Consider the following 20,862-nt stretch of genomic DNA (forward strand, 5'->3'; position numbering starts at 1 on the left):
TCGATAGTTGCTGAAATATTTCCATCTGGACTGAAGCAGTGAACCAACAGACCAACCAACATTGGCATGCCATATAACTATCTTGCTAGCATGGCTGAAAACTCTACACCAGATGACACAGACAACAGAAAATAACTACATGTGACCTGCACATGGAGTTCAGCCATTAGCTGAAAGCAGATAGGACTCCATATGGACAACCACGTTCTTGTTACCCCCGACACTCCACTTTAACAGGAATGTAGCACTCCTGTCAGACCTTTGATCTAAAAAAAAAAATCAGCTTTTTAAACTTTTATTTATCCTGGGAATCATTTTTCAGAGCATGTTCTCACTAACACTCTGCTTCACATTCAGCAGCGCTCATCCATATTTGGGAATCTCAATTTCTCGAGACGGCACCCTCGATATGAGAAGCTCCAGGAGCGAATTAATTTTCAGAGCTTTGTTTATTACCATTTTAGGGTCTGATTTTAAGAAAGGCAGCTGACATTCTGGCTATACGTTGAAGTATTTGCATTTTTGTGACAAGATTAAAAACAGGAAAGATGGAATAAGGGTTAGACTGACAATGAGTTTCCAGATATAATGTTATGATATTTATTAAATATTAAATATCCGCTGGATATTTTCCACAGCTAACAAGATGCAGGTTCCCTCACTGAAAACATGCAGGGGAAAAGCAGTGCAAACACTCAAAACAACAACATGGAACAAAAACACTCTGTTTTATCCTTCAAAGACCTTGTTGGAAAAATGACATGCAGGCTACTACTGTGCACCTGGTTGCACATCCAACATTCTCCTATCGCAAGAAACCTGAGAAGATGCCATTTTCCAGGGACAAAGATTCAGTTTTTTTGTTATCTAAACATGAGAACCCACACAGAACCTGATTTTTCCGGTTTGAGCAGCAATGAAAACATCTGACAAACCGCACAGGTGAAAACACAACAGGGTGAATCCAGCCTGTGACAGTCAGGCATGATAATGTGGATTCCCCTGATGATGTGTGTTTGTATATGTGTGGAACCAGACTCCAGTCTTGGCCCACAGTAATAAGATCAGCCTGTTTGGGCCTGACAGGCTGAGCCTCTCTCAGGGTGGCCCATCTGGCCAGCGCCCAGGTTGTGGCGCCAGCCACCGGCTCCACAGTGCGGGGACCCATCTGTGGTCCTGTGTGGTATCGACCATTACGCTGCCAGGCCTGTCCCAGTCTGCATATGGGTCCACCGGTCTGTGTGTGTTCTGCAGATGGGATAGTGGGTCAACTAATAGCAGCAAATCACTCTTACTGAATGTTTTAACCCACCCGAGGTGTACAGACAGGCAGGGTTTACAGCAGCAAGATGTTTCAGTCAGACAGCGTCAGGTAAATTGTCTGATGCAAGAACCACAACAATCTGGTAAAACTGGTTAAATTCACTCTCTAGACTGGTTATTCTTTTTCTTCGGCTTATGTGGAGATGCTGGTAGGCAGATTTTTTCCAGTCTTCATGCTAACATCAATAAAAAGTATGGAAAATAACCTTTTTATGACCAAAACAAGACTAAAAACTGAATAAAAACCATTGAAAACAAGAACTATGATGAAACGTATTACATTAAATTTAGCACACAACAAATAAAAGTGGATGAATGGACAAATCCTCTGATTGCTGTTTCGATGTAATGACTTATCCTGCAGGCACCTGCAGAATCACACACTGCAGCTTCTGCTCAGTAAAACAGTTTCCTCTGCTCCTCAAATATTTCTTGTTCATATGTTTATTTACCCGCTTGACCTGTTAGATATCATCAGTAGGAAGCATTACTCAACATGTTAGCTGCTCCTCTCGACCTAAAATCAGGCAGTGAATAATATCTTAAAGGACAAATGAGTGGTCTGAACTTCTGTATTACAGTAAATAAGCACAGTCTTTTCCACTAACCTTGTGATATTTCCTGCAACTACAATTGTCTGACAAATATCTTTGTGTCACTCCCTAAGAATTAAAATCTTTTTAATCAACCCTTTCTACTCCATATTCAATTTAAAAAAGGGCAGGAAGACCAAAATGAGAAATTACAACACTTCATCAAATGACAAAGGCCAATAAAACTAGAAATTGTTCCTTTAACTTCTTGTGAATTGCTGTATTATAATTACTACACCTGAGGGTAAATTCTGATCCAGACAATCACGCTTGCTCATGATATTCACCTGTGATAATTACCCTTTTCCTGTGATACATCATTGCTTATTATTTTAACAAAAACATGGCATGACTGGACAAAAACATCTCTCTCTCTTCCTTTTTTCATCCTCAAAGCTAGACACCATCACCCTCACCGTCAGCTCTATCAGGTCCAAAACCTCTATCTCAGCACTCTGACACCAAACAAAAACAGCTGGTACAGATACAGCGTTGGATTTTGATGGTGAACATATTGTACAAACTGAGAATGGGATTGGCATTCAGCCATGTAGGCAATGAACCCAAATGTGTTTTATCTGTTTCCCCAACGTGTTCTGTTTCTTTGTAATTCAGTTTCAGGAAACTGAATGCGAGATGAGAGATTGTGGACATGACAGCGGCTGCATAGCTGAAAGATCACAAGGGACAGCCGTGCATGAGCTAATATGAGACGAGACACATCTGCCTCTGAGAGCTGATAGTCAGCGTGGTAGAGGACTGTGGAGTTTACTGCATATTAGCAGTGGACCACAAGCCTGACTGTAATGAGTGAGGAGAGGATTTTAGTACGGAGAACATCAGAGTCAGTCAGTTTTAATCAAGAAATACTGTGGTGAGCTGGGGTTTACAGATAAGACAACATCAGTGGTTAGCAGGTTTCAAGTTAAACAGCAGCTTTATTGTTACTATCAACATACCACGAACACTGCAAAGAACACATCCGTGCATCATGCACAAGACATCACTTACAGTGTAATCACCAAAGTCCTTCTTATTATTAGCTGTCTAACAGGTGCTACCATGCTAACATTTGCTAATATTTAGGCTGTGCTTAGACACAGCAGTGCTTTGATCTAGAGACTAATATCACCATGCTAATATAACACTAACAACAAGACTAATATGCTGATGTTTATCAAATATAATGTTAGCTTTTTAACATGCTAACATTTGCTAGTTAGCACTGAACAAACACAAATTAATAAATCAAAACTTTGACCTGATGGTGGCACTAGATGAAAGGTTACAGGATCACCAAAATAACTGCAATTAATTCTGAGGGGAACATGAATATCTGTGCCAAATATCTTGGCAATCCATCCAGGAGTTGTCAATATATTTTCAGCTAAAACCCAAGAATGTAAACCTCATGGTGGCACTAAAGGGAAAGTCAGGGAATCACCATGTCACACAACCACCAAACAACTACACCAAATTTCATGGCGATACAGCCAAGATTTTTCAGTCTCAACCAAAGTGTTGCCATCTCTGTAAGGACAAATGCAAAAAGGGAAAAGAAAACATAAATGAGGCTTGGGTTTGCAGCTACTCAGGTTGCAATGCGTTTGGAAGCCAATTCCCTGTGACTAATTCTACTATCATTCAGTAATTGCTAAGAAAGTTTTATTGAGGTTTCATGATTCTTTGGTCAGCCAGTAAGAATATTTCTGCAGGTCAGCTCTGCAACTTAGGAACATTTCACTTATTCAATCTGCAGCCCACCTAATGTACAGGAGTAGAACAACGGGACATCACAAGGGGACAATGTAAGATAATTTAAATAGTTGCTATCAAACCTTTTACCTTTCATATAAACATTCACCACTTTATAGCACTATGTTACAACCCATTAAGCTCCATACTACTCTGTATATTTCAGGCATGGGTGGTCACAGTGGCAATTAAAGCCCTGGCAGTGCTAGTGTTAGCATTTATGCTCCAACCATAAACTAGATGCACATATCAGCATTGTTTCAGCAAAGGTTATTTCTACAGGGCTAAAATACTACAAGTAGACTTCAAACGCCTCGCAGTCCACTCGCCTGGCTGCACAGTTTAAAAGCTCGACATGGTGTGTGGGACAATGGCGGCTCTCGAAAGCATTGTGGTAATCAGGGCCAATGGAATTTTCCCTGCATCATTAAAAAGGGATTGGTCTGTCCTCTGCGTTCATGGGAAGTGCCGTTAGTTAACCCAACAAAGGTGCTCTGGCTGTGGACCCCCAGAGATGAAGGGCATCGCAGGGGCTCAGCGAATCCACTTTTAATCCTCTCTGCCCCATTGTACCGATACACCCTAAGCCCTTTGACCACTTCCCGCTCTAATCTCTGCAGATTTGGGTGAGTTAACAAGTTTCTGATCCATGGGCCCACAACTTCCCTCGTCCTCCTCCTCCTGTTCCTGCTCCTTGTCTGCTCTCCCTGCCCCAGTGACAAGTTTGGTTACAGCAACTGGTCTCAGCAAAGAGTTTTTAGTCCTTTATTTAACAGTATTACACTGTGCAAGCAGTCATAAAATTATTTAACCTAGAGTTGAAATGATTAGTTGAATAATCAATTAGTCAGTCAACAGAAAATACAGCATATCTGCAGCTAGTTTATCATTTTAAGTCTTTTTATAAGCAAAAATACAAGCAAACATACATTTTCCAATGTGAAGATTTGCTGCTTTTCTTCACCTAATGTGATGGTAGATGGTATCTTTTCTCAGTTTAAAATTACATAAAACAGACTAAAAGGGCAAATCCTCACATTGGAGAAGCTGCTGTTTAATTTTTTGACAGCTGACAAATTGATTAATCAAGTAATTGCTTGAGCTTTAATTTGCAAGAACCAAAGATTTTTAAAATGGTGTCTGACATGGATCTGACCCAAATCAAGAGTTAAAAATGTGAAAATATTTAGTATTACACATACATAATATTAATATTCAAGCACACATTTAAACCAATCAGCCACAACATTAAACCAGTTACTGGTGTTAATATTGTGGCTAATTGATGTAGGTTTTCTACGTCTCTAGCTCTGTGGATATTGATCCACATTCCTTTCAGTCAGTCCCCACTTCCATCATGTCAAGGGGATATTGTCTGTATGTGTGTGAATACATGAATGCCCCACCACCGGGCTGAGGGGGTGGAAATGTGGGCTAAGTAATAGCAGGTCGCATTCAGAGACGTGGTGGTCATGACAAAGCACTTGACAGGCCGAAAGCCACCCCCTAATTTCAGGGTTGACCTTGGCTTGTTTAGCATTCTCTATTGCTGCTGGTGACACTGACACGTGTCTGGGGTTGGGTTGAGTCTAGGAGCTGGGGGTCTGAGAGGGGAGGGGAGGTGGTGGCAGAGAGTGTGTTTGTGTGTGTGCAGATGGACGGACCGTTAGAGATGCAGTCTTATATTCCCAGGAGAGAAGGCAGAGGTCAGGGATCAAAGCCCCAACTGACTCCCCACCCAGCTCTGTGTCTGGGGAGGCATAGAGATCCAGAGTGAAGCTCTGCTCAGGCTGGGCCACATTATGCAGTTTATGCAATTAATGCAGCAGCAGGAATGGCAGGGGTCTGTGTGTGTGTGTGTGTGTGTGTGTGTGTGTGTGTGAGTGTGTATGTTTGCATGGAAGTGAGTGTTGTGTGTGTGCCTCTTGTGCCAGGCCGTTGTAGCTTGCACAATGTAGCAGTGCAGCTGGCACGTGGTAAACACACACACACACACACACACACACACACACACACACCAGAGTCTAGAAAGGTCTTTTAATTAAGGGATTTGTTAATTTTCTATTCAACTTGACAGTGATGAATGGGGGAGCAGCGCCTGCCCATCTCAGCCTCGCCTGCTCGGCAGACAGAGCTGCCTGGGAGGCCTCTGGGTGCGATCACCGAGCTCTGAAACCGTATTTACACATGAAGATTTTTAACCCTTTGAAAGCTAGAGACACTGTATTTAATGGAGCTGAAAAAATAAAAGCCCCATGAGATGCGGCTCCCGCTCTGTAGCAGCCTGTGAGGAGGCCAGAGAGAAACTGAGAAGTAAACAGAGTGAAACAATGGCCACACATTATGTGAACAAAGAAAGATTTGCAGCTGCTATTTGGCCACAATGGAAGTAACTCTTACTGTTATCTCAGCACTTGCAAGTTAAAGCTTATCACAGACTCTTTTTAAGTGCCTCTAATGCCTAAAATGTCAATAATAAGTTTCATTTCTTTGTGTTACAATTTGAAAAAAGAATTCTACATTATTTAATACCAATCCTGTTTCCTACTAGTTTGCAACGACATAAGCTACTGACAGAAACATAGTGTCACTGTCACCTGAATTATATTTTTTATCAGTATAATTAAGAAAAGTTAAGGAGTGCATCCGCCAAGTTGCAAAATATCTACACAGAACATGTTTGCAAAACTTTCACAGCCAAATTAATCCATTTGTTTTCCTTACAGTAGCAGCTAAAACATAATTTATGTTTTCATTCATACTTGGTAAAGGTTAGAAAAAGACTGTTGTCTTGTTTAAGAATGGAAAAACCAAAGTCTCTCTGTTGTCTAAACCTAAAACTATGTAGGATTCAGCAAAGCCTGCACATATGCAAATACAATGGATGTTTAGAGGGTATTTTTTATGTTTTGTTTCACAGGTCTTCACCTTTTGATGCAAGATGAATTTCAGGGAAATCTGTCAGTGAAGTAAAATCTAATTTTAAAAATGGATGTATTAGTTTGTGTAACAGTAAAATGACCATTTGACAACTGCAGCACAGAATGAGCCTGCAAGACTGAGCTCACTCCTCCTCTTTTTTAACTTTCCCACTGACTTCCAATTAGTCATAGAATAGATTTTAAAGTGCTGCTGCTGGATTATAAATCACTTAACTGCTTAGGGCCAAAAAACATTTCTGATATGCTCTAAGAATATAAATCTAGTAGGTTCCTCATATCTTTGGGGAGCAGTTAGTAAGTACCGGTAACAGTGAAACTGCAGTTAGCTGCTGCACAAAGATGAAATCAACTTAAACCTAAACCAACTTTGGTTCTTTTACATTTATAATAAAACTATCTTGTTTCCCTTGTTTTCTCTTCTGCACTTAGTTTCCTTTAACTACACTGAAACTGTACTCCTCATCTATTACTTTTTGTCCATTCTTTTCACTTTTATTTTGCATCTAAATGCACTCTGCCTCATGTAAAGCACTTTTTGAATTGCCTTCTGTGTTTTAAAAGCGCATCAACTTCAATTTTCATGCCAGAAATCATTATGAAAGATCAGCTGCTGCCTTTTTTTTTCAAGTGATGGGACCCTGAATGAAACTCCTCGAATGTAAAACTGAGTGTATTTCATATTCATTATCAATACTTCCTTTGTTGCTGCCAAACATGTTTTGCATTCAGAGTAATATAGGCACCCTGAAGCAACAGAGCCACATGTCATATTGGCCCTCATGCAATTTATCTATTGTGATATGGCAGCCATTCATCTTTTAAATGCTCTCTCATGATTTCCTTTGTGCATGCAGAGCCGGAGGTGACCTTGAAAATGGACCATGTGGTGTATTCTGATGATAATTTATTCTCACATAGAAGAAACTGTCTCGCTAACATGATTTTCTTCATGCTTTGTGCCATCTACACTCACACTGGAAACTTTTTTTTTTCTTTTTTATAGCAGCAGCAAATGTATTCTCTTTTCAAAGAATCCTTTTCAGGATTTATGGGGCCATGCAAATTTTGGACACACGCAGTTTCTGGAAGATTTTTGCATGATTTAAAGTCAAATTCATTCCCTTTGTGACATCAAATGTAGGTCTCTTACTTCTGAATTTATTGTGACTTCCACTATACACAAACCAAGAGACAAACACATGCTAATAAAGCTGTGATACACTGTCATGAGAACAAAACTGGATCCAGACAATAAAAACAAGAATTCAGGTTTTCATATATATTTCCCTAAAAGTCTAAATCACAGGCTAATTTCCAAAGACTCACTCTCAGCCTGTGGTGGACTGATATTGATTTATTTCATCAATGAAAACCCCCACAGAGGAAGCAAACTGGATCTTAGCTCTGGTTTTAAAATATAAGACGTGCAAATGACTTCTGTCTCAACTTTTACTGTCCTTAATATTTCACTGGAGAGTGTGACAAAAATAGTAACACAGTCATTGTCCTGGCAGTCAGGTCAGTTATCAAGCTCTTTTTTTATGAGCCTGTCTTACTGAGATTTGGATGACACACACACACACACACACACACACACACATACACGCATGTGGCACACTCTGTTTTAATGCATATTAATGAAGTTAAACGGCCCGCTGTAGAGAGGAGACAATGGAGCAGAGGAGGCCTGGTTGTGAGCACAAAGCCATGGACTCAGGGGAAGCAGAACAGGTGCAGGGAGGACATGGCAGCTCCATGTGGAACGACTCACTATAGGTTCATCCGTGCAGGAAGGGAGGATCTGTTTAAGTGGTCACATGCACAATGCAGATTTTTTTCGTCTTAATTTGTTTGTGCCAAAAGGTTGTTGTTATTGTGCTGCTGCAGTTTGTGTCACAGTAATCTCCTGTCAACCAAACACAGACGCCTGCACGAGACTGTTAACTTGAATTTATTTGTCATGAACTTGTGTGGATTAGGGTTTTTTTTTTCATTTAATTTGGTGTATGACATGTCAAAAAGATCCAAGGAGGCATCTTAAAATGTCCAAAACCCAGAGATATTTAGTTTACTATAACATATGACAAAGATAAGACGTAATTCCCACCATTTAAGAAGCTTGAACTGGAGAATGTGAAAATATTTTCACTTCACTTCACTTTTTCTGTCAGTTAACTAATCATTTCCACTGTAGATATTGCTGCTCATTTACTCTCCCTAGCTCTTTCATTTGCTTTTGTTTAAACTTAAAATACTAACTTTCAGAATCTTTAGGATGTGAGAAAGCACTTATCTAAAAAGACAAGTTCACATAGCTTCATATATGTCTTCACATGACCATATGTACATTGAAACTGGTTTTTGTCACCCTAATCATTCTCCCTCTCCATACTGAGTAGGTGTGAGAGAAAATCTACAATCCTCACAGGGTGCTGTTGTAAGAAAGTGAACCTATCCTTTAAGACTCTGTCCTAATCTATGTCTCCTGAGAATATGGGGTATGGACAAATGTTTCCCAACCTTTATTGGCCTCTAAAACAAAACTATGTCTCCTTTTGATTGTTCGTCACAGGTTGAATATTTTTACACATTGCAACCAGTTCAACAATGTGACTCGACCTTATCAGATGCTTCAATTTGGATGATGTTTACCTCCAAAGCCAAGAGTGGATGCATTTCTGACATTAGTTTACTAGCTGTGGTTATCATTCAGCCTTTAGAAACAGTTTCATTATGTTTTCTGCCTTAAAGTCTGAGAAAATAACCCTGTTGGGATAATCAGGGTTATCTGAGCTTATCCCTAGACCACTATCTGGCCCTAAACCAAACAATTAGGATCTCATGATATGAGAAGAATGTCGGCTCCAGTGTTTTTGGAGCATGAGCCAAAGTAAGGACAAGAAAAGTCAAGGTGTCTTGGCCTCTGCTGACATACTCTGTTTTAAATCTTACCCACGCAAGTCCTCCAACTTTACACAAAAATCACAGGAGTTCCTCTTTATATAAACTGCTGCTGCTGGAGGCAAACACCTACTGGATGTTTAAACATTATTAATTTTAAAAAAAAACTTTGCTGTGAATTAAACAACATTTGTTTTAAATCAAGTAGCAAAACAGACACTTCTTGTATTAAAACTGCCAAAATGCAACAAAACTAAGGACAAACAACTTGTGAAATAATCATAATAAGGACAATTCATCAGTATCCCTCAGTCAACAGGATAAATGACTCTCTTGATGCTCTCATAGTGATAATACTCATAGTATTCACAGAGAGGGAAAATGATTTTCCCAGCTCAGTAAGTCCCTGCTCTGCTCTGTAGACCCTCCTATGGGGCCAGAGAGATAATCAACTTGAACCAAACCACGCCCCCCTGTTTTATTCTGGGGAACTTATCAGCGCCTACATGTTGAGTGCTCTGCATACTGGACCCAGCGAGAGAAGAGAGTAGATCACCTCCACAGGCTACCCATGCTGACAAACACATCATCCGAAACGCCTATTCACCTGTGTGGACGGTAAACTCTGCAGCTCTGACAGGATGGATTTCTTGGACCGCGGCTACCTGGACGCGCGGTCTCCGTATGATTACACTTTTAATTTCTGGAACGACTACCTCGGCCTGTCGACACTTGTCGCCAAGAATAAGATCAACAGCCCGTCCTGCAGCCCCAACTCGATAACCGAGTCTCTTAAAGCGACTCTGGGCTTGGAGGACGACTCCCCGGTTTGTTCCTGCGTAATTGGGCACGGCAGGGACAGCGACGGACCCTTGGACTGCTGCTGCTGCGCGGCCCCGAGCTCTCCGCCGATCTCCATCTACGATCTCAAGGAGCGCATTTCGCTCCTCAGGCCGTACGAGCACCTGGCCGGTGGCGATTCACCGCTCGGAGACAGAGATTCGCCCTCGTACAGGGGCAGCTTCGCCGGCCTCGACCTGCTCTCCGCGGAGCGGAGGCGCAAACAGACTCAGAGGGCAAAACCGGAGCCGAAGGTGTGCGTCTTCTGTCGGAATAACGGCGCACCGGAGGAGGTTTACGGCACCCACATCCTGAAGACGGCGGACGGCAGAGTCCTGTGCCCCATCCTCCGGGCATACACCTGCCCCCTCTGCAGTGCCAACGGCGACAATGCGCACACCATCAAGTACTGCCCTCTATCTAAAGACCAGCCGAGCCAGAGAGTGGCGAGGGAGGGAGAGCGATTGGTAAAAGGCTGAAAATCTTCTGAGCGAGGAGATGAATGAAGTTTGAGTTGCACTGTCTGAAATTACTAGTTGTGTATGGCAGTAATTTTTGCCCCATTTCATGCACAAGACAAGTCCGGAGAAAGAGATTTAAAGAAAAATAAGATTTTTATTGATTTTTTTGTATGCGTCACTGCTTCATTTGTAACGTTTTCGTCTATCTTGTAACTCTATGGGCACATAGTTTACACTTGGACGCATTGCGCGCAATACCCCCCCCCCCCAGCACTCTAAGGACTTGGTGATCAAAAAATGAACCAAAGTACTGTACAGATCGACCTGTGAATGAACACCTTCATGCTGTAATCAGAAGTTGCTGTGTTTCTAGAGGAGCGCAGTGCCAGTGCAAACAGCCCTGTGCATGTCAGCAGCGGGCTGGTCTGGGTTTATGAGACGCCAACATAAATGAATATGCAGCACTCCTGATATGAGATGAATGTTTAGTCCCATAAGTTCATTGGCCAGTGGATGTAAAGAGTCTGACAGGCCACGCAAGATGCAAGATATACTACTTCTCTATATCGAGCACATGTTTTTCTTGAGATAAATGTTTTCTACCAAAGGAATACACTTTTTTGTATTTAGCCTAAAGGTAATTTCTGTATGTTTATATGTTGGATATATTCTTTATGTGATTTTATGTGGATAGTATTTTACAGATTTTAACTGAATGTAAACAGTGGAAGGTAGTCCTGACATACAGTTCACCTACATGCTCTCCAAGTAGCTCCAAGCTCTGTTATACATATATGTCATGAGATCAAAAACACAAATGCTCAATAGGTTTTGTTTTGTTTTTTTCACGTGGAAATGTGTACCTGCAATTCTTGTAAATGTATAAAAAGGGGGCAAACAGTTTTAGCAATGAAGAAGCCTGACATTCCAAAGTCTTTATCTGTCAATAAAATGTTTTATGTACTTATTTTTACCTTATGTATCATTGGGAAATATATTCACTGTAAATAACCTCTGAATAAACATGTAATTTGCATTTTTTCTTTAACTATATGGGACTACAACTGATTTTTAATGCTGTACCAATGAATTAGTCACTTCATAGTCATAGCTGATACACAGTAACATGACTGAATGTTACTTTGAGTTCAAGATATTTTGTCAAACATGACTGGGAAAAGCAGTTTCACACACTGACATGCAGTGCAAATACGCCACCCAGTGCTCAAAACCTTCAACGACAGTATCCCTTTTTAGAATCTAGGTTATTTAAACATCCTCACTGCACAGATAAACACTGCTGGATGGTAACTGAGTTCATTTCTTCAGCTGCAGTTTTGAGCTACATGTACTTTATTTTGGTGTCTCCATTTTCTGCTCCTTTATACTTTTACTCTACTACATTTAAGATGGAAATATTACACTTTTTACTGCATTTGACAGCTGTAGCTACATTTCTTTTCCAGATTAATTTGTAAAACACATAAAAAGCAAAAACAAAATGATTATAATCATATGAAATACAAGATTCAACCAGTGATTTACAACCTTTTGGCTTATGGGCTCTTACAAAAAAGTAGTACTAGCACATTTCAGATGTCTTTGAATTGTTAACAGTTTCACCAAATGATAATTTTCCCTCTAAACCTCTCCTGTGGTTTTATTTAAACAACCACTCAGCGACCACAGAGGTAAAATGATCCAATATTTCAATGAACAAAGTAAAAATCTGTCCAAAACTCCTCAAAGTTTTGTATCAGGACTTTTTTTCTTCTCTCCTTTATCTGATGTCTCTGCCTGGTTGGAGACCACTGAAACTACACAACCTAACTGTATATAAAGTAGTTAAAACCAGCTCCATCTCCAGCAGCTACAACTGTAAAGCCCTGATGCATCTATATTAACAATCTAACACTGCCATATATGATGATATAACAGTATATACTTCTACACTGACATGCTGCCATGCCACCAGACCTCAGAACAGTTTCTTCCCTCAGACTGTGAGACGACTGAATTCATCCTCCAAACTCCACCACGAAAATAGTTTTATTGTTATGACTTGATTATTTATTCATTCATTTACATAACTTTTGTTTTGTGAGTAGCATAAATGGACCACATCTGTAATTTGGTTATACAATCTTGTGTTGCATAATGATGATTAAATTGAGTCTTGATACTTACAATACTTTTAGGATTTTTTAGGCAGGATTTTTCCTTGTAATGGAGTTTTTATGTTAATTTATTGGTGCTTTTACTTAACTAAAGGCTCTGACAAGCTTTTCCAAAATTGTGAATATGATCTCTTGTTATGGAGTGTGTTAATTAATCAGAGACAAGATCAGGAAGGTCTTTTAAAGTCAGATCGGATTAGAAATATGAACAATTTGAGCCAGAAATTAAAAATGGCTCAGATGCCTGGTGTCTCAAAGTCCCTGCATATTTGCACGTCTGTAATTCAGTTTTCTTTTAAAATCATGTTTATGTGCCTCACCGTCTCGTATATGATTATTCACAGACTTTATTGGGCCGAGTTTATTCTTTGTGTGCAAACAAAGACATCTGGCTTGAAACATCAGCTCTAGATAGAACTAAAATTAAATCTGTGGATTTCTGTGAGTGTCTTTTTTTTTTTTTAATGTGCTTGTTTTTGGTCCTGCAAGCATGAAATAACTTAAATTGCTCACTCAGTGTATTTAAGTGAACTGCAGCTGACAGCTCAAATAATCAGGCAGCAGCCAGCAGAATTCTCTAAGGGGAGGTGAAAAAAGGTTTTTATTGTGCCTCTGGCTGAGCTGTCCCTTTAAATGTTAAGCAATCGATGAGTCTCATTGACCTCTATTGGCAACTACTAAGAACTGCAGCAACAGACCTCATCGCCCCTCAGTAAAAGCCTCTGGGTGAGTCCTTTTTTTTTCAGTCTGCTCCAACTCTCTTCTCTTAAATCGGGGCTTAAGACTTTTCTATTTGCCTCTGCCTTTTATTAAATCAAATTTGGGACCATGTATTCATATCTTGCACTGCATTGTAACTGCACTCATAATTTTTATTCTCCTGTTTTATCGGTTTTACTCCACTGCTCATTTTCGTCACCTATTTTACTGTACTCTTTTAAATCCTGTTCAAATTTGTTTTTTTGTTTTGTCTTGTGTTTCTTTTCTGTAAAGCACTGTGAATTGCCTTGTTGTTGAAAGGTGCTGTACAAATAAACCTGCCTTGCCTGGCTCTGTGGATCGCTGTGCATAACATATGAATATTTATGAAAAGACGGTGCCATTTGAGTTTATTAAAAGTCAAGCATTCAAGCTGAAACTACCACCACCACAACAACCAGAGCAGAGAGAGCAAATTAGTTTTAGCTACACATTCAGTATACATTAAATCTGTTGCATTGCTTCTCCTTATTCATTAATGTTTATCTGTATCATCCCTGTTAAATAAACTGACAAATATTCAACAAACTACAGCTGTAAGTGAAAAAATGTTACATTTTTGGATGAACTTATCCTTTAAATGTTAAGCGATCAGTGAGCTTTAATGACCTCTGCTGGCAGCCTCTATGAACTACAGCTGTATAAACAGAGCAAAAGCCTCTGGATGTAACTGACTTATAATATAACATCACTGATTAGATCAGAGAAAGAAAGAATATTCTCGTCTTTCATCAGATATCAAGTGTCTGTCAGTGATGGAGGACACTGCCTGACTGAATGGTGTCACCTACACGCAAAATAATTTATCATTTGCTTTTTTTAGACTGCTTAGTCTTTGTAGCTCAAGGGAGATGTTGAGATGTTGAAGTCTTTCTTCTCCAACATGCCATACTTTATTCTCCCAAATCGAATTAAGCATGTTGCCTTTATCTGGCTGGCAACTTTAACGTTCTCACTGTGTGTTCATTATCCAAATTTAGGAAAGATTTTGTTCCCAAACATAAACTGCAGCAGCTGGTGGGACTTTAGTTCAATCTGATTGAAAACTAAATCAACACTCTGCTGAAAAATTATAGTCATTTTGTGCCAGAAATCAAAGGAAACACTTTATAATGCAGCCTGTGATTTTCAGAGTAATTTCATTTTATAAATCACGCACTTACAAAATATGGACTGGTTTGTATTAGTACTGAAATTTAGGTACAGTTGAACAACTGGAGTAACAACTGGACATTTTAGAGTTAAAATATTTCTGGAAAAACTGGGTACCTACAGAGGACAAAACAGACGTTCTGAAAAAAATTCTAATCAATAATAATGTTGTTCTTAAACTAAAAAGGAAAACAAGAGAATATAATTAAATATTTCTTAAAAATGGTACACAAAATATGAAACTACTAATTGACGTTCCTTGTTAACCATTTGTTATCCACCTAGCACTAAATAACTTTACTATGTTATAGTATTTTACAGAAACCCTCTATAGCTGTGCACTTGACAAAGGTGTGTTTGTTGTCATCATAATGTGAAGTAAAGGATAATAATAATAATAAATTGCTGTGATGTGGGTGAATTTGAGCTGCCCCTCTTTGTTTATTGTTTTCTCCCACACTGCAATAACATTTCTTAATGAGAGAAACCGCAGAGTGAATTTTATATTACACAATAATGATAATGCATGAGATCATAATCTTGTTTTCTTCCGCTGTACCTTCATTTAAGTACCAGTCAGTATTTTATTAGTATCTGATTCATACAATGAATTCACACTGTAAATCGTGGGCTGTGTTATAAAGTGTTAGTGAAAACTTTAGTTGTTTATTTTTAATGCATTTCACTTGACTGGGCTGATATATGCAGAGACAGATAAATGTCAAAGGTCAAACAGTGAGAGCTTGCAGAGCAGCAGGATGACAAATCCTGTCCCCCTTCAGGGATATCACACTGGATTCAAAGAGACTGGCCATGGTTTGTCACCCAATCTGTGTCCTTGGCCAGGAATCTGAGCTGCTTCCAGGGTTAAGAACATCAGCTCGACGCCTCCCGTTTTTCAACAAATACTAAGGATGATTTACAGGCACCCTCTGACTCATCTCTGGATGTTAAACAGCAGCAGGAGTGTTTCTCTGTGTCAGCAGATACACAGAGCACTTTCTTCCTCAGCTGTGTCTCCCACACACACTGTCAGAGGCAGGACAGCTCAAGAACATCAGTGACTCATCAATTTGTGAATAAATAGATCAAATAGATGCATCTAAAGATACCCAGGAAAGAATAGGGCACTGCAAAGGTCGTGTATATCTAATATCAGTTATATCTAATTAAGTGAGCAGATGAAAGAGCATGCAAGAAAATATAGCTTCTACAGAATATCTGACAAAGTAAGAAATTAAAACTAGAGTCGTCAGGAAATGGTTTTGGCATCTGTAGCAGAGCATGTGGGTTAACGTAGGATTATTTCGTCATCTTTCATATTATTCAGATAAAGTAGTGGGCCACGTCAATCTATTTAAGTACCACAGCAATCTCTGTAGTAATTAATTTCTAGTTTTCTAGTGCATTAAAACCTTAAAGTGTCTTGTTGTTCAGGTATATGCCTCCTTCACACTCCCTTTATGCACTATGTATTGATTCTCTCTCAGTAGCTTGTGGAAAAGTCTTTGTTTCAAGTCATTTTCACATGGTTTGCCCCAGTTTCTTTCTCATTTTAAATATACAGGTGTGTTTATTGCTTGAGAAATGCATCTGAGTCTGCACTGAGGGGGTAAAGTGGAGTAAAATATGCTTTCAGAAACACACAGAGTAATGAAAGTCATTGATTGCAGTGCCAGATTAAAAGAAAACCCGCTCTACCACATGTACTCTGCCTGCCGTGGCTGAGAGTGAGTCTGAAAACCAACCTCTCCTCTCCTCACTGCAGCAGTCTGCCATTGGCCCGGAGGATGCTGACAGCACTGATGTTTCTCTGTGGAGGAGGGGGGAGGCAGCCTCACTCTATAAAAGCCTGGGATATGCAGCATCACTGAGCTGGTGCAGTGCAAAAACGCTCGCTCATCCTCACCGATGGTGTGCAGAACAAGGGGGACATAAAAAAAAACCTTCTGAAACTAAAAACATCCATATCCTTTTCTTAAACAAACAAAAAAAATCCACAACAAAAAATTCATCATGAGCTACAATTCCTACTTCTCCTATCGCCGCCCTTGGGACAGCTACAGAGGCTCCCGAACCACCACTAAATCCTCCACCTCTTTCTACTCTTCTCGAGCTCCTCCGTCCGGGAAGAGGATCGTGAGGCTGGCCTCCTCCTCCCTGCCAGATGGGTCAGAGAGGATGAACCTGGCTCAGGCCAGCTCTCTTAACACAGAGCTGCTGGGCCTGCGTTCCCAGGAGAGGGAGCAGCTCGTGGACCTGAACGACCGCTTTGCCACCTACATCGAGAAGGTGAGGCACCTGGAGCTGCAGAACCGAGCCCTGCTGGCCGAGCTGGAGGCGCTGAGGAGGCGGCAGAACGACCCGTCCCGCCTGCAGGCTCTCTATGAGGGGGAAACACGGAGTTTGAGGGCCATGATAGACTCCGAGAATGGGGAGAAGATGCGGATGGAGGCAGAGAGGGACTACCTGCGTGACGTGTATGAGCAGATGAAGGAGCGTTATGAGGAGGAGGCGAGGCGGCGTATGGATGCCGAGGAGGCCCTGCAGAGGGCCAAAGAGGAGGCAAGCAGGGCCGTGCTCTCCAACTGCGACGCAGAGGCCACCGTGGTCTCTCTGTGCGAAGAGATGGTGTTCCTGAAGAAAGTCTTTGCGGAGGAGCAAGCGGAGCTGCAGACCCAGCTGCAGATGGCTAACATCAGCGTGGATGTGGAGGTGTCCCGGCCTGACCTCTCCACCGCCCTGCGAGACATCCGGGCGCAGTACGAGCGGCTGGCCAACAAGAACATGCAGGCCGCCGAGGACTGGTACAAGAGCAAGTTTGCAAGCGTGGCGGAGATGGCGAGCAAAAACAATGAGGCCGTGCACGCCATCCGGGAGGAGACCATGGAGTACCGGAGACTGCTTCAGACCCGATCCTCGGAGATCGAGGCTCTCCGCAACGTCATCGACTCCCTAAACAAGCAGCTGGAGGAGCTGGAGGAGACGCAGGCCAATGAGGTGGCAAAGTACCAGGTGAATAAGGGACATATGGAAGCTGGTCTACACTTCTATTCCACTCACAGAAAAATGTTTACTAGCTGAGAAGTATTCTGCTCTCAGATCAGAAACAATCATCCTGGACACAGAGCTGAGATGGAACAATATTAATGCCCAGAATACAGGAAAACACTCTACATACAGAAAGCAGAGAAACAGACAGAGGAAATCTTGCTTCATTTTGCTACAAGATGACATGTTAATATATTCTCTGCAGCAGCTACACCCTCCCCACACTGTAGGTCTCAGCAGGAAAAGATGGCAGGCTCACAGCAGAGGTGGAAATCTGCACATGAGCTACAACCACAAAAAGAGATCAGGGATTTTCACATATATATATATATATATATATATATATATGTATATATATTCATTTACCACTTGCCTTTCAGTCATTCTTGTGTGAGTTGCTTAACATAATAGTTATTGTGGAGTTTGAGAGAGTGTGTAGCATCGGTATCTGTGATAAGTGATATTTTTTATGCGTTCACAGATGAGAATAAGTGACCTGGAGCGGGACATTGCTGAAGCCAAGCAAGAGATGGCGCGCTATCTGAGGGAGTATCAAGACCTTCTCAATGTGAAGATGGCCCTTGACATTGAAATAGCTGCGTACAGGTAAGGCGAGGGCTACGTCTGCTGATCTCCACTGACCTTAATTAATGTATGTAATATGGTATAACAAACCAATTTGTTTTGCTTTCCTTTTCAGGAAACTTCTGGAGGGGGAGGAGATCCGCCTGGCTTACCCTTCCCTTCCAGCCCTAAACTAAAACCTAAATGCCACCAGCCTGGTATAAACCCAAATTCTTCATACCCTTTCCTCCCTGCCCTGACCTAAACATCACCCCTCTCCCTCCCTTCATATCTTTTACCTTCTCCCCTCTGTCATCTTTTACCCCACCCCCAAAAAATACTCCTTTCTTTACCCCTCCCAAACCCAAACCGCGAACCAAAGCTCATCCTTCTCAAGACAGATGCGCCCTTGTGCTAAACAAGAGGTCCACCAGAAGTCCCCCTTCTTCTACACACGTTCTGACACCACACATCAAGACGATGGCAAACTGTAAAATGCAGAGTGGCTGCACTGCATTAGTTACGTAGCTATGTCGGACAGCAGTATTGTCTTGGCTGAGTTCCCCTTAGTCGCTCATGTTAAGGTCCAAGCAGCAGAGTTAACCATTTGACCCTCTGACCCCTCACTATGCAAACATTTAACCAATTGTTTGTGAAGGAGGACAAAAATTCCTTTTATCTCTTGCTGCTTGGACTTTTATCTGTATTTGAACTGTTGCAAGAAACCTGCAGCATTATTGACCGGGAACTCTACCAATCGATTATGCATTGTCCTGCACCCCTGGTTCTTTAGTAGTAGTCAATGAACCAGTAACCTTAAAAAATTAAGTTCCACTAAACCTGTTTTTCTTCTTTAGTAGTTCTTCCTTTGCATTCACATCCACACAAATACTGCAAGCTTCAGTTAATTTGAAAATCAGTGTGAGTTCGGGTCTTCCTATTTGGCTTAAATTTCTCATTTCTAATCTTGCGTAACCTTCTGGATGTGTAAATGCTTTGGAAGACTAATTGTTACTGGTTTCTCCTTATAATCATGCAGTGCGTCTCTCAGCCTATCTGCATTAGATTTTTTTTGCTTTTTGTTCTGTAAGTTTAATTCAAAGCTAAACAATGAAACTGAAAGATAACTGCAGGAGCTCCTTGTTGTCTGTCTGCTGATCTTAGACCTAATGGTGCTTTACATCTGTGAAACTAATACAAAACCCGCACCATTACGCTTGGTGTACCTGTAACAGCCGGCAACAAGCTGAATAAACATATAACTGACCTGCAACCTGGTTCACATGTCGAGTTTTCATTTGACAGCATTTCTAATATAATAGACTGAACACACACACTGAAATATAAGACTTATTAGATTAATTACAAAATAAAATGATATTACATCTAAGACTGTTGAGGTCAGTAATTTGTTTTCATTTAGGAGGCTGATGTGAGGGTTTTCCTCTCAGAATAATGATAATAATAATAATAAGAGAGACATTTTTCATTCAGACCACATCTTACTCGCATCTCTCCTTACTTACCGCTCTCAATGTCACAGCAACAACACACAGCGGCACTGCACCATTTCCCATCATTCCATGTTCCTGGCAAGCTGGCGGCTGTAGCTGTAACTTTGTGGTACGTTGCCTCAGCAGGATCATCAGTCACCGGGCTGACACCAGGCTTCCCACCAAACCCTGAGGAAATACACAAAACATGCAGTTTTTAAAAATCAGCACTTTGTGAATGCAAAGCAGTAACACAGCATATTAAATACTGCATCAGTGAAATTGGAATTGAACAGCTTTTTACAACTGTATGTACTCATGCTTTAGATAGATTTTAAATTACATAAACTAAACTAAAGCAACCTGAGCATTTGTTGACAAAATAATCTCACCACAAAATCCATTTAGTAGCTGCTCTGGAGCTTTCAGTCAAATCTTCTACAGCAAATGGGGCTCCCCCAGTTTTTTGTGGAATCACAGACGTTAACATTTCCATTTTTCTGAAAAGAAACAAATTAAACTGAAAGTTTCTTCTTGATAGAACAGTTTCATCACAAGCTGAGAAAATCTGCTTGACTTCATCTACCACCTTTGCCACTGCAGTATGTGTTTTTCTTGAAGTACTACAAACACTGTTTGTCCTATTTGTTTAGCTCTCCAACATACCTAATTTGAGCTACCATTGCCTTGCTACAAAATGCTCTTAGACCAGCTACGTTATACGATAGGATAAAGAATACGTTCATTTTTCACTCCAGTACACTCCAGTTAATCTGAAGCTTCAGTCTGAGTCAGTCAAATCAAGTGATATCCTTAAGTTATAGCCTTTCCTTAAACTAAAAAGGCTGTAG

General features: G+C 40.8%; 3 protein-coding genes across 3 annotated transcripts in view; 2 read left to right on the plus strand and 1 right to left on the minus strand.

The window, feature by feature from the left end:
• The window catches only part of alms1 (ALMS1 centrosome and basal body associated protein), a 49,900-nt gene extending 29,705 nt beyond the window's left edge, over positions 1-20,195 (minus strand). The window contains exon 1 of the mRNA XM_018666222.2: positions 20,045-20,195. The gene's annotated coding sequence lies outside the window, so the exon portion shown is untranslated. The remainder of the gene's footprint in view (positions 1-20,044) is intronic.
• Positions 10,021-11,866, plus strand: LOC108876604 (nanos homolog 1). The gene has a single exon (XM_018666227.2). The coding sequence runs from the start codon at positions 10,156-10,158 to the stop codon at positions 10,831-10,833; it is 678 nt and encodes a 225-aa protein (XP_018521743.1). The 5' UTR covers positions 10,021-10,155; the 3' UTR covers positions 10,834-11,866.
• On the plus strand, positions 16,757-19,791 carry si:dkey-33c12.3 (uncharacterized protein LOC335380 homolog). Its single transcript, XM_018666226.2, has 3 exons — positions 16,757-17,918; positions 18,436-18,560; positions 18,655-19,791. Exons 1-3 carry the CDS (start codon positions 16,920-16,922, stop codon positions 18,713-18,715), a joined length of 1,185 nt encoding a protein of 394 aa, XP_018521742.1. The 5' UTR covers positions 16,757-16,919; the 3' UTR covers positions 18,716-19,791.
• Positions 20,196-20,862: the final 667 nt, after the last annotated feature.

This window comes from Lates calcarifer, linkage group LG19 (assembly GCF_001640805.2).
Source record: "Lates calcarifer isolate ASB-BC8 linkage group LG19, TLL_Latcal_v3, whole genome shotgun sequence".
In the NCBI taxonomy this organism is placed as follows: Eukaryota; Metazoa; Chordata; class Actinopteri; family Centropomidae; genus Lates; species Lates calcarifer.

Bases quoted from the DNA above. Each gene is read 5' to 3' on its own strand.
- LOC108876604 (XM_018666227.2), top strand. From the start codon at position 10,156: ATGGATTTCTTGGACCGCGGCTACCTGGACGCGCGGTCTCCGTATGAT.
- si:dkey-33c12.3 (XM_018666226.2), top strand. From the start codon at position 16,920: ATGAGCTACAATTCCTACTTCTCCTATCGCCGCCCTTGGGACAGCTAC. The intron at 17,919-18,435 runs GTGAATAAGGGA...ATGCGTTCACAG, and splicing joins ATGAGGTGGCAAAGTACCAG to ATGAGAATAAGTGACCTGGA. The intron at 18,561-18,654 runs GTAAGGCGAGGG...TTTCCTTTTCAG, and splicing joins ATTGAAATAGCTGCGTACAG to GAAACTTCTGGAGGGGGAGG.